This window comes from Carcharodon carcharias, chromosome 16 (assembly GCF_017639515.1).
Source record: "Carcharodon carcharias isolate sCarCar2 chromosome 16, sCarCar2.pri, whole genome shotgun sequence".
In the NCBI taxonomy this organism is placed as follows: domain Eukaryota; kingdom Metazoa; phylum Chordata; class Chondrichthyes; order Lamniformes; family Lamnidae; genus Carcharodon; species Carcharodon carcharias.
In genome coordinates this window covers 13,591,490-13,616,844 of record NC_054482.1, presented here as the reverse complement: position 1 = coordinate 13,616,844, position 25,355 = coordinate 13,591,490, and the positions used below count along the sequence as shown (strand labels likewise).

The 25,355-nt window shown below is 39.5% G+C and overlaps 1 protein-coding gene across 6 annotated transcripts in view; it reads right to left on the bottom strand.

Moving 5' to 3' along the window:
* Window positions 1-25,355, bottom strand: part of prrc2c (proline-rich coiled-coil 2C) — a 79,413-nt gene that overhangs the window by 1,660 nt on the left and 52,398 nt on the right. For 4 of the 6 annotated variants that reach the window (XM_041208522.1, XM_041208524.1, XM_041208525.1 and 1 more), the window contains exons 21-34: window positions 21,713-21,952; window positions 20,367-20,618; window positions 16,922-17,014; window positions 11,146-11,332; window positions 10,002-10,205; window positions 8,994-9,115; window positions 7,230-7,366; window positions 6,429-6,663; window positions 6,213-6,314; window positions 5,439-5,549; window positions 4,767-4,979; window positions 4,457-4,560; window positions 2,499-2,622; window positions 724-957 (exon numbers count right to left, since the gene is read on the bottom strand). In XM_041208522.1, coding sequence (XP_041064456.1) covers window positions 724-957; window positions 2,499-2,622; window positions 4,457-4,560; window positions 4,767-4,979; window positions 5,439-5,549; window positions 6,213-6,314; window positions 6,429-6,663; window positions 7,230-7,366; window positions 8,994-9,115; window positions 10,002-10,205; window positions 11,146-11,332; window positions 16,922-17,014; window positions 20,367-20,618; window positions 21,713-21,952 — 2,358 coding nt within the window. The remainder of the gene's footprint in view (window positions 1-723; window positions 958-2,498; window positions 2,623-4,456; window positions 4,561-4,766; window positions 4,980-5,438; window positions 5,550-6,212; window positions 6,315-6,428; window positions 6,664-7,229; window positions 7,367-8,993; window positions 9,116-10,001; window positions 10,206-11,145; window positions 11,333-16,921; window positions 17,015-20,366; window positions 20,619-21,712; window positions 21,953-25,355) is intronic. The other 2 variants (XM_041208527.1, XM_041208526.1) reach the window with 2 other exon arrangements.

Genomic DNA, 25,355 nt, shown 5'->3' with positions numbered 1-25,355 from the left:
ACAAAACAACATTGCTGTGAAAATTCAAATACCTGTGAAATTCATAAGAGGCTTCCAGTTTATATCGTAAAGTTGCTACAGATTTGATATGCTTTTAAGTTTTCAAGTTCTAACAACTTGGGGAATCGATGGGTATCAGTTCTGTATTTGTAAGTGAACTAGAGGGCAGGCTAAATCTGTAATTAATTTAGATCACATCCTATTTTCATTTTGGAGGTTGCAACACATTTATTCTTTTTGTATTGGAAAGTTAACAGATGGACTATTATGAATGAAATATTATTGGCAGAAAAATATAACTCTCTTTTGTTATTCCCCAGTGCCAATGGTAATTCACACTCCCCAGTATGAGTTGAAAGTCAGAACTTTAAGAACTGTGGCAGGAAAAAGTTGATTACAATATAGCTGCTACCATTGAGCGGCATTCTTTAATGCTCCAGATCAATTAATTAACAAGAAATAGGCCACGATAAAAGCAAAGCACGTTAATTTCTATGCAGAATCTCAACTGTCCACATTTCATGCTCTGGTTAAGACCACAGCTTCGTTTGGTATCCAGGTTTTTAAACAGACACAATTTATTTAATAAAGACAGAAAGTGCTGGTAAAACTCAGCAGGTCTGACAGCATCTGTGGAGACAGAAACAGAGTTACAATTTCAAGTCCACATGACTCCTCTTCAGAGCTAATTTATTCAATTATTTTTACTACGTAACTGCTAACCTTCAAATCCTGTTCAGCCATCATTGCAGCTTGGGCCTGGTTTCCACGGATCCCCTGTGTAGGTCCTGAAGGAACCCTTGGTGTATGCTGAGGACGAGTATGGCAGATGATACCTGTGGTCATTTGAGGTTGCATCTGATTTGCCAGGGGCATTGGAGGCCTCTGAACAGGAGCTGAAAAAGTATTTCCATGAGGTCTTACCAATGGAGGGACCAGGTTAGGTTGGGAAAGCATCTGGTGAAAACAATTAGAATGGAATGTAATTCCCTTCTTACGTCTGCAATGTGTGGTGCCTGCATTATAATCAGCAGTGTCATTTCAAAACAAGTGGAAGCTACATAAAATACAAAGGTTGAAGGCAAAACAGGATTCTATCAGATGCATTTAATTTAGGTTTGAGAATGGATATGTTAGCACTAATGCAGTAATGGTCAATGTTCCAATTGGTAAAGGTCAGGAGAAGAGACAGCAGTCAGCCTGGTTCTTTGTTCCTGAACATCGCCCAGTGACTCTTATTGTAAAGTTTCTGTCTGTGGATGTTAAATGATCATTGAACTGGGTTCCAAATTGAGATGCTCCCCTCAATCAAACAGCCTAGTAACATTTACCATTCAGATAAACACACAAAGAATCGGCACATAGGTAACATACACAAGAGCTGTTTATATGCACATCTTTCAGCTTCAGTCAGGAAAGGAGACACAAATTACACTTCTAATTATAGTTAACCAAATAACTAACCTGATGACTTGAGAGTCTGAATATAAACGTCATATTAACAATCCAATCTCATTGTAGTAGTAAAACCTTGAGTGGAAAGTTTTAGGTAAATTAAGCATTAAAAAAAATTGGTGTTATGGTAAGTGAGTTAGATTGATAATGAAGACACATTCCTGTCAACACTGAAGACTCTTTAGAATTTAAAGATACAAATGTTTACAACCAATCACAGCTGTTTGATTACAGTGCTCTCACTTTGTTCCTGAAACTAAATCAGCATAAGCATTAAATACAACTTCACAAACATGAAAAAAATGAAAGGTCACATTGTATTGAATTGGCTTTAATGTTTCAAGAGACAGTTCAGAAAACAGAAATGGAAAGAACAGCGTTAACTCCTACCATGCTTCAAACAAGTTTATTCATCTGGGTATGCTATTGAAGATTGTCTACTCATATCCTTGTCCTCCTTGTTTAATGTATATTTGCACAATAGACATTATGGGATGTGTTTACAGTTCTACAATGACAATATCCAGTGTTTTTTCTTTGAAGCCAGTTTTCAATCATCAAAAGCACAATTTGCTCCAATAAAGTTGCAGATTTTGGCTTTTAAAGGATAAAATATTACAAAACATCAATAGAAAATTATAAAATTGTTGGAAAGCTACAAAATTACAGATAAAATAAGTCATAGAAAGAGGGAATAAGAAGAGTAAAGAAGTCGAACGTTTAGTAGCATAGGGTGCAAACTAAAGCGGTTTAAAACTCTACCCTGGGCAGGCAGTCGCTTTGTGGGCCCTCTGGGAGCTTTTAACCTTGTTACTTTCAGTAATTAGAAAGTTAACTCCAAGTGGTGGAGGAGTGGAAAAAGGAAAAAAAGGCATTCTTTATGAAACATTTTGAGAATCAGCAGTAATTTAAGATTAAAAGCTTTCGCATGTGCTTCAAAAATGCTGAGATATTGCTGTTATCTGAAAACATGTAACCCAAAAGGAAAACGTTACTAAGGTATTAGCACCAAAGGGTCTATGGTTTGTGCTTTAAATACGCACCTGTGGTGGGAATTGTGCTGGGAATGGCTGTGCAATCCGAACCCCTGCTGCAGAGGAAAATTGTTTCTGATAGACCATATTGTTTATCTTGCTGGATTGGCTGTTTGGACTTGTAGAACTGGCTCTAAAAATGAAAAAATAATCACAAAATGCAATGCAAATTCACAAAAATAAGTCTGTACTTGTCTGCAGTTATATGATAAAGTGAGGTACTACATATATCATTTGACAGATGATTAAAGGATACAATCCCTTACAGAGCATTGCTTTTTTTCAAGATCGAATAAAATGCAGATTAATGCCATTTGTCTGCCATATCTCTGACATTTTAAAAAGTACCATGTATCTAATACATCCCAACGAATTATCGTATGCGTGGTAAAGTTGCATGGATGATGGTGACTCCCTGGTAGGCTAAACAACTAGCCTCAACAAGCAGCCAGATCATCAGGAATATTACATGCAGGCCTATCGCAATTCTCATCAAGTGCCAGCAACACAATTTGTATTAATATAGCACCTCTAATGAGGGGAAGCATCTCAAAGCGTTTCACAGGAGCGTAAGATGACAAAATTGACACCAAGCTAAGGAAGAGGGTCAGGTCAAGTGGCTAATAGCTTAATTAAAGAGACAACAAAAACCTTAAAAATGGAGGGGTGGAGACACAGAGTAACTTAAACTTGGAATTCCAGAAATTGGGGCCTAGCTAAGGATGTTATGCTTCAGTTACACAGGTGAGACCGCACCTCAAATACTATGTGCAGTTTTGGTCTCCTTATTTAAGGAAGGATGTAAATGCATTGGAGGTGATTCAAAGGAGGTTTACTAGATTGATATCTGGAACGAATGGGTTATATTATGAGGAAAGGGTGGACAGACTGGGCTTGTTTCCACTGGAGTTTAGAAGAGTGAGGGGTGATTCGATTGAAGTATACAAGATCCTGAACAGCCTCGACAAGGTGGACGTTGAAAAGATGTTTCCTCTTGTGGGTGACTCCAGAACTAAGGGGGCATTGTTTTAAAATTAAGGTTCGCCATTTTAGGACAGAAGACGAGGAGACATTTTTTCTGAGAGCTGTGCAACTTTGGAACTCTCTGCCTCAGAAGGTGGTGGAAGCGGGGTCACTGAATATTTTTAAGGCAGAGGTAGACAGATTCCCTTGCCTAGCAAGAATCTAAGTTTATCGGGGTTAGTTGGCAAAGTGGAAATCAAAACACAGGATCATCAGCCATGATCTTATTGAATGCTGGAGCAGGCTCGAGGGGCCGAATGGTCTACTCCTGTTCCTATTTATTATGTTCTTAACTGACTGAAGGCACAGCCACCAATAGTGAGATGAAGGAAGTGGGGGTTGAGCAATAGTCAGAGCTAAAGAAACACAAGCCTCTTAAAGGGTTACAGAGGTGAGGTGGTTATGAGGAAGTGAGGTGCAAAGCCATGGAGGGACTTGAATAAGGACGAGAATTTTAGATTGGACAAGGTGCAGGCTAGAATACAGGCTACAGTACTTTGGATGAGCTCGAGTCTGTAGAGGGTGGAAGATGAGAGGTCAGCCAGGAATAATCAAGTTGGTGGAAATAAAAGTATGGATGAGGGTTTCAGGAGCAGTTAGGCTGATGCAGGAGCAGTGATAATAGTATTGAGGAGGTGGATGTAGGCAGTATTTGCAATAGAGAGGATATGGAGTTGGAAGCTCAGTTCAGGATCAAGTAGGAGGACAAGGATATGAGCAGTCTGGTTGAGCCTGAGACGTGACTTAAGGTGGGGAATGGAATCAGGAGTAAGAGAATGGAGTTTGTAACGTGGACCGCAGTGTTTGGGATGTGGGATAGCAGTCTGACAAAAGAGGTAATGGAAGGGTCAACAGAAGTGGTGGCAAGGTAGAGTTGGATGTTCTCAATGTACACGCTGAACCTCGTGGTGTCAATAATTGTCTCTCAATTGTCCAGAATTTACCTGAATGGGCTGGAGGTTGGTGTGATACTTCGTACACTGATTGGTGGTGTTCCTGGTTTTACATCTACACTACATCCATAAGGTTTTAGATCCATCTCAGGCATCTGAAATAAGCAAATATTTCACTTTTATTCACATATCCTAACTACAGCTATTGCAAGCAATCTTAATATTTACAAAAGTGCTTTATAAAATTAACGTTAACTAAACTCCTGAACATTTACAAATGAAGCACATTTTATTAGATCAAATTTGACAAAAAAAAGAGCAATTTCAATTTATTTGCTGATCAACCCTCTCATATCCTTACCTTGCCTGCTGTAGGAATCATACCAGCCTGTGCTCCTGTTGCAATTAGACCCCTAAAGGGTTGGTTGATCTGTGTTGGCCTACTCAGGTTGTGAGGCTGTGCCTGTGCTGGAGTGTGTAGAGGTTGTAGGGATTGGGGTAAAGCAATCAAGGGTTGTCCTGCAGATCCAAAGTTAGGTAAGGAAAGCTGTGAACCTGGAAGGGGTAAAGTCACCTGCGAAAGATTGAACATAGTTAGCACTGGTTCTTCAAATGCTTTGACGGTCCCAAACATCATTACACCAATCTAATGTTTTGCATAAACGGCTACAATAGAAAAGCTAGCAACATATCTTTAGCTCAGACACTTTCCAAATGAAGGGGGGAAATTCAGAAGACCAGTTCTGTGGTTCCACTAGAGTATCGCATCAGTCAACTATAGAACATGTTGGGCAAAAACATGGCAGCTAGCCTCCAACCAATCCTCTCAGCTGAGGGAGGTGGACAAGACCCGTCATGAGGAGAAAATACATTACTAGAAAAATTTGGGAAGGGCTAGTCAAACAGATTACCAGAACATATGGGGAGTACATAGGATGTTGACGAGGATGCAACTCAAAGTTAGCATTTTAAACATGGTCTCCTTTTAAAATATTCTGATATTTCAGACACAAAGACACCTGAAGCTTTTTACCTGTTGAAGAGCCGCATTGGGTGACTGTGCTGTACTGTAGTAGTTACTTTGGCCAGGTTGCTGAACCTGACCTGTGTAAAGGTTGGATGGCTGAGTAAGACCCGGCCTCGCCTACACAGAAACATGTCGTTCAAGTTAATGTTAAGTATATTGGTAGAAGAAATAATTACTTTAAATGGCACATATTTTAAGATTAAGTAGTTAAAAGGGAACTCTACTCTATTTAAAAACTGGAAAACTTCTGATAGGCTACTCACCACCACAATCCTGTGTCCTAGAGAAATTCAGCTTGTATTACTATGCAAATTAGGCAACATTTGTGACTCAACAGTAGCCAGGTTGACCAGTAAATGGAGAGGTCAAAATGCGTTTTTTCTGGGAAATCTGGCCACGTTGACCTTTAAGAACCAAACAAATATAATAATCCTTGTAGCAAAAGGCAGTATTGTTACAAGCTGAACAACTCAAAAATAAAGAAGCATGTACTAGGAGAAGCAGGATAAGTGCCTGTATTGGTGAATAACGTATTGGAATGCATAATTTTTGAGTAGAGTAGAGTCATAACCGTGCAAAAATGGTGGCAATCCTGCCCCCAGAGATTATATTTAGCCTAATTTACTTTATTATTCTGTATTTTCATACAGGATTAAAACAAAAGACATGAAAATCAATTACATAATTTTAAAAAGTTCTTTGATTAAACTAATTACTAGCAATGCAGAAAACGTACATGTTGCTTTCTTTTTAAAATATTTCTTTAGAGGGGGTACTTACTTTCCTATGATAATGTTGAAAGGTATGGTAGCATATATTGTAGTTGCCTGCCTCGGCTTCTCCTGTTCTCAGACCCTGCACATGCCACTGATTAGAGTTCCCCTTTAAAAGCAGACCCATGCAACACTTTTGATCATAAATGCAGACTGAAAAATTTTCAATGCAAACAATATTGTCCTTATTAACCTTAATTAATGATAAATTATTTGTACATACCTGTATCAGATGGGTATCAATAAGTTGAGAACCAGCAAGACCTGACGCCTGATTTAATGAATGCTCATAAAGGATAGGAATGGGTTGTGCATTGGAAGTCTGTTGAAATGCCAGGCCAGATTGAGCTTTAGCTAGGTCTTGGGCTTGAACTGCAGAAAAGTTGTGTAAAGCTGTACCCGACAGAACTACAGGGGATGGCTGAGAGAGGTTGTTTTGCATGAAAGCCTGTTGGGTCCTGTAGGATGAAGCAATGTAGCAGAAAGTTAACAATCTTGCTACAGAGAAATGTAAGATGATACCTCTAATGACATTTTCAAGTTATTTCCTAAATAATCTTCTAATTCAATGTATTAAAAACATTAGAAATTTTTGGAAAGGAGTCCAAGGTCTGTAAAACAAGAATTAAATCACAATATTTCTGATGATTTATAAAGTAAAACTTGTGGGGGAAAAAAAAATTCAGCACAGCACAGACCACAGCAGATATTAAAGTATCTAGAACAGAAAACTTCAACAGAAATAGTTACGAGTTATTATGCAAGTTTAAATAGTAGCATTAACTATGCAAATCAACAAAGAGGTTGATTCAAGTGTTGGAATCGGTACTCTCTCTGTTGATCAGTGGGGCCCATTACTGCTCTGAAAACTTAGATATCTAACTGGGCTTGTATTAGGCCTCTCTGTCAGGATTTGTACCCATCAAGAGGAACTACTGCTCTTTATAACAAAGAGAAACAGAAAGTTGAAAGTTTGACTACCGTAATACATTAACAGATTAAAAAATGTAGAGAGCAGCTTTACCTAAAAGGCTGCAAGGATGTGTTGAACATTTCTTGGGCCTGTGAGACAGAAGGGCCCCCTCCTAAGCTCAGCTGAGCCTGTGGCTGACCTGGAATTGGTGCATATATAGGTATTGAGATCTGTTGAACTGCAGTTGGCTAGTGAAAAAAACATAGGAAAGCAATTAGTTCAACAAACATCACATTCTCTCAACACAAAATTTTCTGCATGTAGTACACAATTGCAATAAATAAATCCACAACTTGTGTTGCCCACTGTTACAGCAGTCTCCCTCAACAACAGTTTTGTGTACTCAACAGTGACTATCCTTCTGGAAGAGGGAAGTGGTGAGCAGATTCCCTGGCTCCAACATATGCCTAGTGATGGGACTTTAATGTAGTCATCACTCAAGTATGTACTTAAACCTTGCGATTTTATTGCATACATGTTCATTTTAAAAATGGTTCTTGGGGAAACTTAAATTGATCATGCAGAGAACTTTTCAAAGTCACTTTCAGATTGTCAAATGGAGTTCACAGAAATGCACTAGAATATAGGATTCTGTAGGCATATGAAAAATTCAAATGTCAGTAGAGATTTATGAACATGATATTACCTTTTTTTTATTCATTCAAGGGATGTGGGCTTCGCTGGCTGGGCCAACATTTATTGCCTATTCCTAGTTGCCCCCAAGGTGGTGGTAAGCTGCCTTCTTGAACCACTGCAATCCATGTAGTGTAGGTGCACCCATAGTGCTGTTAGGGAGTTCCAGGATTTTGACCCAGTGATAGTAAAGGAACGGTGATATAGTTCCAGGTCAGGATGGTGAGTGACTTGGAGAGAACTTCAAGGTGGTGGTGTTCCCATCTATCTGCTGCCCTTGTCCCTCTAGATGGCAGTGCTTGTGGGTTTGGAAAGTGCTTTCTAAGGAGTCTTGGTGAATTCCTGTAATGCATCTTATAGATGGTACACACTGCTGCTACTGTGCATTGGTGGTGGAGGCAATGAATTTTTGTGGATGTGGTGCCAATCAAGCGGGCTGGTTTGTCCTGGACGGTGTCAAGCTTCTTGAGGTTATGACAGCTGCACTCATCCAGGCAAATGGTGAGTATTTCCATCACACCTCTGACTTGTGCCTTGTAAATGGTGCACAGGCTTTGGGGAGTCAGGTGAGTTACTTGTCGCAGGGTTCCTAGCCTCTGACCTGTTTTTGCAGCCACAGTATTTATATGGCTAGTTCAGTTCAGTTTCTGGTCAATGGTAACCCCCAGGACATTGATAGTGGGAGATTCAGTGATGGCAATGCTATTGAACATCAAGGGGCAATGGTTAGATTCTCTCGTGTTGGAGATGGTCATTGTCTGGCACCTGTGTGGTGCGAATGTTACTTGCCACTTGTCAGCCCAAGCCTGGATATTTTCCCTGGGAAGTCACACAGGAGTGAGCCAATTGCTGTGCAAATTAACTCGAAGATATCATAAACACTACTTCAGTGATTTACCCAAGAAGGCGTTGGCCCACCAGCAATTTGAGAATCATAAAGCAGCATCTCCAAAACTTTGCTATCTATTCACTTAGAGACTAGGTAAAGTTGCAATAGAATGGCCTTGAAGCACAAACCTTTCAACCGGATTGAAGGAAAAAAAAACTGGCTATTCCCAGTTTACAAAGTACCCTCATGTAGGTTTTCTTTGGCAGAAAAGAAATTTAATATTCTACCCAAATGTATTATCCCCAAAAAATCTTACAAATACTCAGGTTCTGAAAGGAAGAAGGATGTCCTACTTGTGAAGGGCCTGTCTGGAAGCCTTGTTGCTGTGCCAGAGATGGGGGAGCCAAGCGGGGATGCTGTGCACTGAACAAATGGCTGGTATCCATATAGAAGGTTGGGATCTGTCCTGCAGGCCCTATGAACCAGATCAAAATGTTTTATTCTTCACATTTACTGAATTTTTTTTTAAATATAGTTAAATACAATCATTGCCTGCATTTTCAAAATAAGACAAACTAAACTCATGCTAAAAAAAACGTCTGGAGCTGTCAAGACAAGATATTAATGCTTAATGAAAACAAGCATATTGCTCTAAGCTGTGAATTTGGAGAAGACTTAAAAAAGGCTTCAACTTTCCCAGAAGCACCTTTCATGTTAGACTGTAATGTAATATAAACTGCAGTGTCCAATTTAATAAGCAAATAACTAAATTACCTTTTGTTTCATCTATATGTAAAGTAAAAGTTAAACAAATGGCATTTTCTTTCAATGGAAGAAATTTTATAATATATTAGCATTAAAATTATTCTCCCCAGCTCTGCACATACTTGTCCGTACTTTATTAACCTTCGAGGTTATAACATGCCAAGGTAAATAATTGTTTTAAGTGAAATAAACCACAAAGCATTCAGATTAAATTGCTCAGGCTCAAATTCATATAAAACAAGTATGCACAGCTAAAGGAACTATACAGTGCATTTCATAAACCAGGAGACCATGTCAATAGCCTTAAATTGGTATTCCTATCAAAGGAATGTAAATAAACACAAAGAACATGGATTCTCAGCAAGCCACAAAGGCCCCTGAGTTTTTGGGTATGATTTTGGATCGGTTAGATTTACCCCATCACCGAAATTTATGTTGAAATATACTGCAATTTCCAGTGAACAGCACAGATCAATAGTGCAGGTAGTATACAACTGCTCTTCAACTGAAATTCATCTGCTGTTTAAAAACCTTAATTGGTGCCAAGCAGTCTTTAGTAGCTTTAGATTCTGCAAACCAGATTTTCCATAGCATACCTGCTGCAGATTGGGAGACATACACCTGTGGACTTTGTTGTTGCGGGGGGATGAGTGATGTTACACAGCCTAGCTGCGAGAAATGGCTTGCAGGGGCTATGTTACTGTTTTGCAGTTGCTGAGGTTTTACTTTACAAATATTGGGTGGATCGGAGGTGGTGGTTGCTTTTGTACTCAGCGAGGAGGTAGTATATGTCCCTGTTCCTGGTGAGAACAAAAAAAAATTACATCGCTCAGCGCATACGATCTCAATCTAATCCATTTGGATGCACATTTTAGCAATTACCTACATTTATGCAAGCATATGCCAAAAAAGGAAACATTATGTAATCATGTAATATACAAAGATATCATGTAATATACAAAGATAAAGGCAAAAAACTGCAGATGCTGGAAATCCACAACAAAAACAAAAATACCTGGAAAAACTCAGCAGGTCTGGCAGCATCTGCGGAGAGGAACACAGTTAACGTTTCGAGTCCAAATGACCCTTCAACAGAACTAAGTAAAAATAGAAAAGAGGTGAATCTTTTCTATTTTTACTTAGTTCTGTTGAAGGGTCATTCGGACTCGAAACGTTAACTGTGTTCCTCTCCGCAGATGCTGCCAGACCTGCTGAGTTTTTCTAGGTATTTTTATTTTTGTTATGTAATATACAAATCTGTTTTGTCCAGTTATACCCGCAATAACTAGATTCTAGGCATTTTCAACACATAAACTAATAATTAGTGTGAAATTATTTCTGGGTTTACTAAATGAAAATGAATTATAAAAAATGAAAAATCCTTAATTTCAATCTAAGCAGTTATTGTATTTTTCTTTTTCTTTCAGGAGATGTAAATGATTTGAAAATGTAACCGCTGGGGAACCATCAGCATAGAGAAAAGCTGTTTTTGTGTTGGGTTTAGTGGATCGATAACGTTGCCAACTCCCAACAAATTATTCCAATAGTAAATTTATTGGATCTACTAAGGCTGAAAACTTAAATTCAATCTCAATCTAATCCATTTGCAGTTTGACATAAATCTTCATTCAAATAAAACTAAATCAACTTATGAAATGGGAACAATTAGCATATCACTAAATGTAATTAAAAAACAGCCATGAAATACTATACACAATACAGTTGCTGCTTTGTAGTTACCTGTCAAGGATGTAGTGGGTGTGACTGAGGCTACTGGAATAGGAGGCATGGAAGCACTGGAGAAGGAACTGTAAGTGTTACTGCTTCCTCCATTACCACTGTTGATTGGTGATGCTGTAGAGGTCACTGGAGAGCTTTTGTCTCCTACTGTTGGTGAATTCTCCCAAGCCTTTCGTGCACATTCCATCTTAAAGAGAAGAAGTGTTTATTTTTTGCCATGTGTTCAAACTGAGCTTTCCTCTTACTTAGGAAGTTTTAATTTAACTTCCACAATCTCACTTTAACATTTAGCATCCCAGATCATAACCACAATTCATAAATACAAAAGACTAGACAAAATGATGTACGTTTGAAGTAAATAGGAGAATGATATACAGGTATTGAGATACATCAAAATAGAATATCTCGTATACCAACTTGCAACAAAAATGAGTAGTTTTCTCAACATTCAAAAGCTTGATCATAATTTCTTCCTGACTTTTAATCTAATTTTCTAAGTATCACAGAGCAACATGAAACAGCAGTTAACTGAGTAAACGCTAGGGAACAATGTTAATCTACAGTGCTATAACCTACATAAAAAACACTGCAATTTTCAAAATAAGTTAAAATGTGTAGCATCATAAGTGCTTGCATTCCATTAATCCATAGATTATTGCATTTCATTAAACCATACTGTTAATTACATGTTCAAAAGGTCTAAACTTTGCAAGTTAAATCACCGTAGTTTTTAAAAACATTTTGGTAAGCAAAAGGCTTAAATATCCAAACATTTTGTCTCAAAATTCCCAAAATAGAGCTTGTTGCACTTTCTAAAGTGTGATCTAGGAAGTCAAATCAGATAAAATGTTATCACCTACCTTTTCAGTAAGGTCTTTCCATTCTCCTAATGTAATTCAATCTCTACAAAATTGAACAGATCACCTCCATTCACACACTCCCACCCCACATCATGGGACACTTACTTAATTGGAGTTGGCTTTGTACACAAGAAATACAACCACTTTTCTATCTGGCCTGAGTCAATGCAAAGCGCATCTTAGTTGGTACATTCCTGTGGTAGCTTCAGTCTTTGCTTTGATTATGGAGACTGAATTTGCAAACAGGGCACAGAAGTCCAATGACATTTCACCTGCTTTCAGGATTATCCAACATTCCAGTCATTCTTGGTTAGTACTCTGAAAGCCTAGAATTAGCTGAGCAAAAAAAAAAGCTATGCCATGCAAGATGTCAACACAATAACGGTTCACGTGCACCAAGACTGGAAAGGCATGGTGGCAGCTTTTTGCAGTCATTAAATTTAGTTGCTGGTACTGATGGGTGTCACAACTTGATGAGAGGATTCAATATTAAAAAAATTGCAATAAGTACTGGGTGCCAACAACTGCAAACGAAAGAATGAGGATCGACAAAATGCATAGGCTTGTTTATGCTCTACTTTTTCTCCTCATAAAGGCTGTGGCTTCTGATGTACGGCTAACAGTTGCCATCTTAGTACCTCGCATACATGGTTATTAAACACATATGCTGCAGCGAGTGCTGGCAGGCTGACTGGCAGTGGAGCACACCACAGCGTATCCTGATTTTGTCCACACCCATTATCCACTTGTACTTACAGTATGAGTCACTATGTAGTAAAATGACTTTGGTTGACTTTATCCTTCCTGAAACCTGAGGAATTTCAGCCAAATGTAGTGCCATTTTACTTCCTTGGCTGAGATCAGAGGATTACAAAAACAAAAACAAGCTGCAAATACTGAATCATTAACTGCATGAGTTAAGAACAATATTGAACTCTGAATGGGCAAAACTTCAAAACTGGTTGCTGGTATAAAATTGGAAGTATAACAAACGGAAATGAAATATTCAAATTGTGAACATTTTAATTTAAATGTCTGCTAGGTAAGATTATGTGCAGCTATGAAATGTAAAAGATAATGCTTCTCATTTAGTAAGGTTTATTCATTTCTATGTGGGATTTAAGCAAATGAGGAATGTACAGAAATGATTAACATTTCATTCTTCAGACTGCAGATTTCTCTACAGTGAGTGAAAGCACACAAATTTGAAACTTGCAATAAACATGAACCATTGCTGAAGTTTTATGATGTACTATATTGTTAACTTTATCCTACACTCTGGTCTATTATTGCTGTCTTACCTCCATTTGTCATGCCATTTTGCAATACTCAGTGTCAAAGTGCAGGATAACAATACTTATGGAACTGGTTAGTAATCTAAAGTCTGAGAGCTCAGCATGACAAATTGTGAAACTGAACGCAATAAATTTGGTAATGTGTAAGCTTGTGCATGAAACAACCATATTGGTTGAATTGTTATAAAAACCCCAACTGGTTTACTAATTGCTTTCAGGGAAATGACACTACCATCTCTATCCTGTTTGGCCTACACATGACTCCACACCAATCCTTAAGGGCATCTAGAGTTGGGCAATGCAACTTATCACTCACACCCCAAGAACAAATAAGTGAAAGGCTTTTCAGTCAAATTAGAAAAGTACAGGATTATATCAGGACCATCGGCAATTCTTCCCTTAGTCCTATTGCCCTATAAAAAGGCAGCCCTTTTAAAAGTAGGAGAATTAATGGATATGTAAGGCTGTAGAATAAGTTAGATTGAGAACAGGTTCAGAACAAAACACTTCACATTTTTCTGTATAACTACGACGTTAGTATAGTTCTCTTCCCTATCCAGGCTCATTGTCCACAATATTCATCTCCTGACTCCTTAACTCTATTCCCACTGAACTAAACTTCCCTTCCTACCTAAGTGCTGGCTGGCATTTTAAATGACTCTCACTCAATTGTTGTCCCCCTCCCTTTCCAAAACAGTCCATTACCCCTTCTGGCCTCCAATGGCCCCTTTGTCCTTGAAAACTATTGCCCTATCACCAGTCTCCTTTTACTCTCCAAAATAATTAGAAGTACCGTCATTTCCCGAGTGCATGCCTATAATTAAAACAACACAGCTTCTCTTTCTCCAATCAGCACCAAAACAACCTTAGATCACAAATGACATCCATTGTCACTCTACCAGTGAATTAATCCCCCTCATCCTTTCTAGTATTTGACATGATCACCCTTCATGCTTATTGAATGCCTCTCCATTGTCCAGGTCAGTGAGACTGTCCTTGCAAGGGTCCACTCTAACCTTCCAACTACAGCTAGAACATATTCTGCAATTTCTCCATCACCTGCACAACAGTCCTTCTGGAGTTCTCCAAAAATCCATTATTGCCTCCTCCATATTACTCAACAGAAAACATTCTTCAGCTTCCACGTGAATGCTTATGATACCCAGGTCTAAACCCCTACCATTTTTCTCAACTGCTCCACTGCCTCTATGTCACTAGGTTGCTTGTCCAAAGTACGGTCTTGGATGAGCTACAATTTCCTCTAGCTAAACAAGACGATTGAAGCCAAAATCTGCAACCGTAAAACTATATCAGGTCAAATCAGACTGTTTGTAATCATGTCGTTCTATTTGATACAAAGCTGAGTTTCTGACGCCATATCCTCTTCATCAAAGATTGCCTACTTGCACTTCTGTATCGATACTCACCTTCACCTCAGCCCGAATACTGCTGAAACATTCATCTCTGTCACCTTCTAATTTGATTATATGAATGCTCTCCTGGCTTGCCTCACATCTGCCACCTTCCTAAACTTCAACTCATCCGCAGCTAGTTGCCTGCATCTTATTTCGCACCAAGTTTCACTCACCCATCACCTGTTGTCTCACTGACTCCCAGTCCCCCAAAACTTCAAAATTAAAATTCTCAGTTTTAAGCTTAAGTCCAGCAATGGCATTATCCTTCCCCATCTCTGTACCCTCCTGCAGCCTCAAACCCTGCCTGAGTTCTCCATTCTTCTAACCATCACCTTAGTGTGGAATCTGTGAAAAATGTAAACGTGAAGGATCTCATAGCACCAACAATCCTGCAATATTATAGTACTACTATATTAGTATTAGGACGATTGTTTTGCTTGTTATGGACTTGGGAATAGGGAACACAATTTTGAACATAGCAAATAGTGAACAGGATAGCAACAGACTTCAGAAGGACAGACTGGTGAAATGGGCAATGCAATTTAAGGTAGCTAAGTAGGAAGTGTTACACTTTGGGGGGAAAATGGCAGAGGCAGCATAACCTAAAAGGCAGTAATTCTGATGGAACTGGGGGTACATATTCGCAAATCTTTGATGTAACAATGCAAGTTGATATGGCAGTTAAGAAAACATGGGATACTTTGCTTTCTAAACAGGGACACTGAATACAAAAATAAAGAAGTCACGATAAATCTTTGCAAATCACTGGCTAGTAGGTCCCAGGTGGAGTAGTGTACACAATTCCTGACACCAGGCTTTAGGAAAGCTACAAAAGCCTGGGAGAATGTACTGAGAGCACGTACACTTCAATATTTTCCATCATTAATTTCTCATACTTCAATTAGTGAAAAAGGACAGTAATAATTTGAATTCATGTATATATTATGTTCCTTTTACATTTCACCTCATTCTCATATCCCAGTTCTTGGAACTTTGTAGGGTTCAAAGTCATTACCTGGATTGAAATCAAGGGGATTAATTCTCACTGCTGGGGCACTGATAGCCAAGGCACTTAATGTCAGCTGGTATTCTTGAGAAAAATAATTAAAAGAAGACAACAAATATAGCTGCCCAACAGAGGTGTTCAACAAGCAGTGCACCCAACGAGGCAATTGTTGACAACACAGAAGCAAACTTACAAAGGACTTTGTAGATGACTGTACAACACTTGCAATAGCAGTTTAAATTGTTTAAATTGAAATAGCAGCTTGGAGTACTCCTGGCACTGTAGGTACACAAAGTATCCTTACTTTGGATAAAGTGCAATTGCCAAGTATATTTCTGTTCTTCAGCCATAAAGCATACACCAGATAAGTAGAAATATTAAGGAGTAGCCACTATTACAGACCATGACAAGTTTAATGGACATGGGATATTCAGGTAGCGGGGTGATGGAAGGTAAAATGTAGGGTAAAACGATGTATAAAATGCATCACACCCAGCTCTCCCTGCACATCAAAATACCCCTAGAGGGATCAAGTACATACCTTGAGGGTGAAGTCGACAGTGGCGGGAGAGACTGGTGTCAGGCTGGAGCTCTGTTGTAGAGTCTCCCTCCTGGGGATGGGAAGGGTGTGGGGCAGGGGCACCTGAAATGCAGGCAACACACATCACACTCTCACTAGAACTAGAAAAATTGCAGTATCCAAAAATTTTCAGAAAAACCCAATCTAATAATTACATTTAACATATTACTACAATTATTATCCTTTTCCCCATATACACGAGAGGATTGTGGTGTCACTAAACAATGCAGGCTGCAGGATTAATTTCTAATGACTCAAAATTCTGGAGAGCTTTATATATATCAAGTTTCTGAAAAGTGCTTAGGGAGTGGGAATATTTAAAATGCATTTAGGGTGCTTTAGTTCAAATAAGTAAAACTTAAGTCAACATTTCAAATTTAAGATTATGGCAAATACAAGTAGCCACAAGTGTATAAACATTTCTGTCACTCCCATTTTAAAATGTATACAGCCATGATATATTTAACCTGGCGACGAGATTACCCAAATGACACTTTCAGGTTTCAGCTTAAAGCCCATTACTCAGGCAATGTTCAGTAGATCATAAACATTTGTGAAGTGGAACTGCACATCAAGATGCCTAAGAAAAATAAAAATGTACTCTCTATTGGCTTACTTACATTGCTGACCAGGGAATCCTCTATTTTGCTACTGCCAGATGAGACAGAATCTGGCAGTGATGAGGAAGGCGCTGTGTAATCAGTCAAGGATTCCTAAAATTGAAATTTGCACATATTCAGAATTTTAAAAAATTCAAGTGATCATGCGGTACATTTGATTTCACAAAGAATGACTACACCAAATGTATTAACATCATTTGGACTGTTCAAGATTTTTGTTAAAATCAAATTACTTCCATTTTAGAAATACACTTTATTTTACTTTCGTTAGAGCCAGGATATCTAATCTTCTCAACTTTTTGGGCTACATACCATGGAGCTCCTGCATCAGACTGGGTGGGGGGGTAGCGAGGGCACCATTGCCCAGAAACTTAACCAGGCCAGCCACATAAAAACTGTGGTTAGAAGAGCAGGTTGAAATTCTGTGGCAAGTAACTCACCTCCTGACTCCCCAAAGCCTGTCCACCATCTACAAGGCACAAAGTCAAGAGTGTGATGGAATGCTCCACTTGCCTGGATGAGAGCAGCTCCAGCAGCACTCAAGAAGCTAAACATCATCCAGGACAAACGAGCCCACTTGATCGGCACACCATCAACCAACTTAAACATTCACTCCCTCCATCAGTGATACACATTGACAGCAGTGTGTACCATCCACGAGATGCACTGCAGCAACTCACCAAGTCTCCTTCCAGAGCACCTTCCAAACCTGCAACCTCTACCACCTCGAAGGCAAGGGTGGAAGATGCACAGGATCACCACTACCTGCAAATTCTCCTTCAAGCCACATACCATCCTGACTTGGAAATATATCATTGTTCCTTCATTGTCGCTGGGTCAAAAAACAGGAGCTCCCTTCTTAACAGCGCTATGGATGTACCTACACTGCGTGGGCTGCAGTGATTCTAGAAAATAGCTCAGCACCACCTTCTTGAGGGCAATTAGGGTTGGACAACCAATGCATTTCATGTTGCTGATAGCGTCTGATGCCGAGCATACAGATTTATCCATAAATTAGGTTATAGCACTTTCCAAACCTCTGGGCATATAATAAGCAGAAAAAAAAATAAGAATTACAGGCACGAAAAAGAAAGCTCCTGAGTTCTAAGGAACACGTGGTTTACAACTGGAAGTCCAGAGACACCTGAACTACGGCAGAAATTAGTTTCCATCTAAAACTAAAATCAGGTTGCAATAGTGAGACTTAATTAAGGGTTTCATTACTTACAGTATTTTAGAAGCCCATTCAAGGGGTCAATCATTTGGGGGGAACTGCAGCTGTACAAATGGCAACCCATGTGACAAGCAGACCAAGATTATGTATACTTACAGAATTTTGCTTATTTAAAAAATCAGTCACATGACTAAAACCTACATGCAGACTTTCTAATTTTACTGTTAAATTACAGACTCTGTTCCATTGCATTAATCATCTCAAGTGCAGATTACAGCTTGCATTGGAATAAAAAATTAAAAATCAACTGCAAGCTAGGGGCTAAGATGTAATTTAATTGCTCAATGATATATTGGCTACTCCTTTACATAATTTCTTGATTTATCTCTACTTTCATTCACATGTGCATTTCCTTTTGGATACCTGTAGCTGTGTTTTACAAAAATACCTAAGTTAGTAATTTGTAACTTTAGAATTTAAATTTGCTTGAAAATCAATCTCTATTTTTACTTCAATATGGCTGGCAAATTAAAATTCTCCATAATGCAGAAGAGCTAGTGATTTATTCTGACTGGAGAAGGAACTTTTACAATAAAATAAGACTTCTGATGTCAGTGTTACTGCCTGTTATTTGCATATTTTTTTAATCTCGAGTTGTTGTCTAGTTCCCATCTCAGAAATTTCAGTGGGCAAGTCAACATTCTGATCAGGCAATCGAAGTGGCACTTGACAATAAGTCAGACATCAACCACAGATGTAACTGACTTAATGTTTAAAAAAATGCACAATAAATAAGTTGCACCCCCAACATTTCTTCTTACCAATATTCTCTTCTTCCCATGCCAAGGTGTTAAATCATTGCTGATGTGTTGCTATATTTATTTGTGACAGTGGCTGTTGACAGTGAACGTTACCAGGCTACAAGATCATGTTGGAAAAATCACAATGGAATCTGCATTATAGGAAGGATGCGATTGCACTAGAGAGAGTGCAGAGGAGATTTACCATGATGTTGCCTGGGCTGGAGAGTTTTAGTTATGAGGAGAGGTTGGATAGACTGGGGTTATTTTCCCTGGAGCAGAAGAGATTGAGGGGGAACACGATTGAGGTGTATAAAATTATGAGGGGCATAGATAGGGTAAATAGGAAGGAACTTTTCCCCTTGGTGGAGGGATCAATAACCAGGGGGCATAGATTTAAGCTAAGGGGCAGGAGGCATAGAGGGGATGTGAGGAAAACATTTTCACCCAGAGAGTGGTGGGAATCTGGAACTCACTGTCTGAAAGGGTGGTAGAGGCAAAACCCTCCTAACATTTAATAAGTATTTGGATGTGCACTTGCGATGCCATGGCATACAAGGCTATGGGCCTAGTGCTAGAAAAAGGGACCAGAATAGTTAAGTACTTGTTTGGCTGGCGCAGACTCGATGGATCGAAGGGCCTTTTTCTGTACTGTAGGCCTCTATGACTATAAAAACATCACGCCCTGAAGTAACATCTATAAACATGCATTTCTAATACAAGCATACGAATTAGGAGCAAGAGTAGGCGATTTGGCCTCGTGAGCCTGCTCCACCATTCAATAAAATCATGGTTGATCTGATTAAGGCCTCAACTCCACATTCCACCTACTCCTGATAACCTTTGCGCCCTTGCTAGTCAAGAATCTATCTATCTCAAAAATTTCACTGACCCTGCCTCCACTGCTCTCTGGGCAATAGAGTCCCAAAAAATCATGACCCTCAGAAAAAATATTCTTATCTGTCTTAAATGGGAGATCACTTATTTTTAAACTGTGTCCCCTAGTTCTAGTAGCTAATAACTATTAGTTTTAATAGCTTTCACTGGTTAGTGATAGGGGATATTTCCTTTCTTAACCCAAAGATTCTTAAGGCAAACTATCTATAGTACCCCAACAAGCATCTTGGGTGGAGGTCAGTTAACTCAAGAGTGCTGAAATCAAACCTGCCATTTTCCAAATGGCAACCATTCATCTCACACATGCATGCACAAGATACCTAGAAAAGTTTTGATTCTGTATAACTAGTTAAATATCTGCAGAAATGAAATGGGAGGAATTGGTAATTTAAAAATGTTAAATAACTGAAATCCTGCCTTTGGTCTAAAAAGCTAGGTCCATTGATAAACAGGTTTCATTGCATAATAAAATTAAAAGTATTTTGGCACATATGGATAATGGTTATGCTTTGAGTTAGATACCAAGGTAATGCATGTTATTAATGATCAAATCATAAATTATTTTTTAAATTACCTTTGAATTTTCCTCAAATTCTGGTGTTGGCACAGAGATCATAGTCTTTGTTTCCGTGCTCAATTCAGTTACCACCTTAGGCTCCTGTGTTACTGCAGGCTCTGGGCTCCCGACGGTAGCAGGTGGAGACTCGTCTTTTCCTTCTGTTTCTGTTTGCTGTACGTCTTTGGCTTTCCTGTTTTTCATCGAGCGTTCCTTACCAATGGGACCGGGTTTATGTTCTTTGTTATCCACCGGGCTCAAATCTGGGAGCTAGGAATAGGATGCAGAATCAGGAGCGGTCACTTAAACAGCTGTAAATATGACTGGTCTGTTACAAGCCATCAAGTCATAAATAAAAGTTTGGAATAAGGTGTGTAAACTCAAGTTATTTTTCTCCCCATCAAGTTCCAGCAAATTCAACAACCAGCAGTAAGGACTTGCAAATGAATATGACAAATCTCAAGTGGCCTCTTATATAATCAGGCAGTTATACTTAAACCTGGGTATGCACTATTTTGTTAATCTATACTACCTATTGGATAACATGATTCCATTGAGTTTGTGCACTGTTTGGTAGGATGGAAGGAACCTGTAAATTATTTTTCTGTGGCACAATCTCAGGGTAGTACCATATTTTGGCTACAAGTCAAACTACCGACTGTGTAATATATACTTGTTGGCCCAGAATTTGCTGAACTGGGGCACCTCGCAGTATGCCACTCTAATTAGACATTTTTTTCTCACCCTTCAGCTCAAAAAAAATTTCTGCTATGCAATATTGGATGAGAGCTGATAATGGGTATCTGGGAGCTTGGTGAACAGCGGAACCAACAATCCTATCTCCTTAATCAACGAGACTCAAGGACTGAGAAAGAAACATAGGAATTATGGAGGCAGAGTGTGAATTAGAGTTAATTAGACACAGAGAAAGAAGGAGAGAAAAAAATTTAATTAAAAGAAAAAAAGTGACAAAAGTAATTTTAAAAACAAATTTAATACTACTGCAGGAATGAGACTCCAGTTTCAATTGTTCTCTTTCTGGGCTAGAGAGGCTGAGTAACATTGCAGGAACATAAACCTCTGCATTAAAAAGGTACTTGGACTGCTAAGTAGCGGCTCTAACTTCCTGTGGTGCGTTAAATTGGTAATTAAGGTGCAAATGTAGCAATTTCTTGAAACTCACAGGGAGGTTGATATTGAGATCCTGTTTTCGGGAAGCTAACAATGGAGTGACACAAATCATTCAGCAAATCACCAAATCATGGGGCAGATCATCCTCACCATAAATTAGGGCCAATTTAGAGACCAATAAAAGCTTTAACTCACCATAATTTCCCCAGCAAATTATAAGGAAAGTGGTTTACCTTTTGTGCTTTGATTGGACCTGCACGAGGCTGCTTCTGTCTCTGTTCTTTTGGCTCTAGTAACTTATTCTCAGCTGCTTTTTCCGTTAGGGTCACTTCACACTCTGCAACAGCTGTAGCAGTAGTGGTGGTGGTTGTGGCTGTTGTGGTGGTGCTGGCGGTGGTGCTACTTTTTGGTGCAGCCAACTGACCTGAATCAATGGCAAGCTCAATTCCACCCTCCTGACTAGAAGCTGTTCCCTACAAGAAAGGGAATGGAAAGCATTATTAATGCAATTATATTGAAGAGCTGCATTCACCAGCAATTCCTGATCAACATGCTAAATCACAATGATGAATATTAAAACCTGCAACCCTTTTGTGGTCCAAATTTAGGTATATGGCACAAGTTCTTAAAGAGCAAGTATTTAATTTCTTATTCCAGTTAAAGACCAGAACAAAGCAGGTAACTGATTTATTTTCTCTAACTTGAAGCTCACCAAGCAAAACCCAGGAGGAAAAAATGTTAGAGTAAAAATAGATTGAGAAAATCCTTGGCTTTGCTAACTTTGGCTGAGTTCAAACAAATACAACATAAGAAACAAAAATCAATATTTTGAAACAACTTTTTCACCCTTCAAAAAGTAAGTTTAGGTAATGTTTCTCGGATATTTGAAGGTGCTTTAGCACAAACAAGAAAGGATCGTCATCTTTAGAGATACAATATTTACCAGAGTGTGAAAATGAAATGCTTCAAACCAGATTTAGAATGGTATTCAAGTGAATTAGTAAGAAATGGCTCAATTCAAAAACTTTTTGCTGTCCTTTTAAAGGGTTAGGATTCAATGCTAGAGAATGGAATGATCTCCCACTTTAACACAATGTTCCAAGGTTGGTAAATGGCAGAGCAAGGATGTGTAACATGCCATAAAACAGTCTCAATGTCTTAGTGCAGTGAGGAGTGCACCTTTGAGTGTAGTACTGAGCTTTACAGATCAGCAATTGACCCTAGCTTTCAGCCAGGTGGTGTAATTGTCCTATGGGCTTGTAGCCAGGGAAGATGAGATTAGAAGAGAGTACCCACTGGGGATCCTACTTTTCATCACTACCTGTGATCCCTTTTGAAAAGAGTGCATGTATATATAGGGTGGAAAGCCAGGCTTGTTTGGAACATACTCCTGAATCCAACAGTTGTCTGCACTAAACATATGAAGCTAGAACCTGGTGGTCCCTATATGAATTGAACCAGATATGTGACTTTTGCATGTGCTTCTCTCCAATCTTTCTGATAGTGGATTAAGCAGACACTATGAAATGACAAAAATAAAAATAGCTGGAAAAACTCAGCAGGTTTGATGAAATCTGTGGAGAGGAATGCAGTTAACGTTTTGAGTCCATATGACTCTTCATTAGAACTAAGGAAAAATAGAAATGCGAGGAAATATAAGCTGGTTTGGGGGGGGGGGGGGGGGGGCCGACACCAGGTAGAGCTGGATAGAGGACCAGTGATAGGTGGAGGCAAAGAAGAGATTGCCAAAGATGTCATAGACAAAAGGACAAAGGGGCGATGATGGTGGTGATATTAGCTAAAGGATGTGCTAATGGTGACATTAAGGGTAGAAAGCAGGATGAGCAAGTGACAGATGGCCCTAGAGGAGATGGGGTGGGGGGGAGGGATCGAAATAGGCTAAAAGGTGGAGATAAAAACAATGGATGGAAATAAATTTAATAATAGAAATAGGTGGGAAAAGAAAAAAATATATTTTAAAAATATGTTTAAAAAATTATAAATTGGGAACAGCGAATGCAGTAGACTAATTTGAGGGAAGTGCAAGTGAAGTGCTGCTTCACTTGAAAGGAGTGTTTGGGCCCTTGGACGGTGGGGAGGGTGGAAGTAAAGGGGCAGGTGTTGCATCTTCTGCAGTTGCATGGGAAGGTGCCGAGGGAGGGGGTTGAGGTGTAGGGGGTGATGGAGGAGTGGACCAGGATGTCCCAGAGGGAGCGGTCCAGGAGGTGACCAGGTGTGTAGATGAGGGTAGTGCAGTTGATGTAGTTTATATGGATTTCAGCAAAGCCTTTGACAAGGTCCCACATAAAGGCAAAGGCACATGGGATACAGGATAATTTGATAAGGTGGATTCAAAATTGGCTTAGTTGTTGGAGGCAGAGGGTGATGACAGAAGGATGCTTTAGTGACTGGAAGCCAGTGTCCAGTAGCGTACCACAGGGATCTGTGCTCGGTCCCCTATTATTTGTCATTTATATAAAAGACATAGAAGACTATGTGGAGGGTAGGATTAGTAAGTTTGCGGATGACACAAAGATTGGCCGGGTAGTTAACAATGAGGTTGAGTGTCTCGGGCTACAGGAAGATATAGACGGGATGGTCAAATGAGCAGATAAGTGGCAGATGGAATTTAACCCTGAAAAGTGTGAGGTGATACACTTTGGAAGGGGTAATTTGACAAGGAAGTATTCAATGAACGGCATGGAAGTTCTGAGGAACAAAGGGATCTTGGCGTGTGTGTCCATAGATCTCTGTAGGCAGAGGGGCATGCTAGTGAGGTGGTGAAAAAGGCATATGGGACACTTGCCTTTATTAATCGAGGCATAGATTACAAAAGTAGGGAGGTCATGTTGGAGTGTCTAGAACCTTGGTGAGGCCACAGCTGGAGTACTGTGTGCAGTTCTGGTCACCACATTATAGGAAGGATGTGATTGCACTGGAGGGGGTGCAGAGGAGATTCACCAGGATGCTGTCTGGGATGAAACATTTAAGTTATGAAGAGAGGTTGGATAGACTTGGGTTGTTTTCATTGGAGCAGAGGAGACTGAGGGGCGACCTGATCAAGGTGTACAAGATTATGAGGGGCATGGACAGGGTGGATAGGGAGTAGCTGTTCCCTTTAGTTGAAGGGTCAGTCACAAGGGGGCATAAGTTCAAGGTGAAGGGCAAGAGGTTTAGGGGGGATATGAGGAAAAACTTTTTTACCCAGAGGGTGGTGATGGTCTGGAATGTGCTGCCTGGGAGGGTGGTGGAGACGGGTTGCCTCACATCCTTTAAAAAGTACCTGGATGAGCACTTGGCCCATCATAACATTCAAGGCTATGGGCCAAGTGCTGGTAAATGGGATTAGGTAGGCACGTAGGTAGGTCAGGTGTTTCTCACATGTCGGTGCAGACTCGATGGGCTGAAGGGCCTCTTCTGCACTGTGATTCTGAGTCAGAAGGTCAGGCGAGAAAGGATAGGCTGGGTTTCAAGATAAAAAACTAGAAGTGGAGTAGGGACCAGCCTCTGACTGCCACTGCATGCAAGTTATGGGCCAGAATTTTAACTTGCAGTCATACACTATGCTTTTCAACAGATTTAAAATAACTTAATTCCCCAAATCCTTTTTGTGGAAGGATAGTTTTAAAAAAAACAAACTGCAGAGTTTTAAAAATAACATACCTCAAAAGAATTCGGGCATTTTGAAGATCTCAAATCAACCACAGGGAGACAATTGACAGAAACCTCATTTTTACTTCACTTCAATTCTTACAAGAGAATAAACTCCACCAAATCTAAATTAGTGGAGGTGCTCAGATTGTAATTTCAGAGGATTTCACCTGACTTTGTTGACAAGTGGTATAAGATCCCTGTGCAAGCAGCTTTCTATTGATC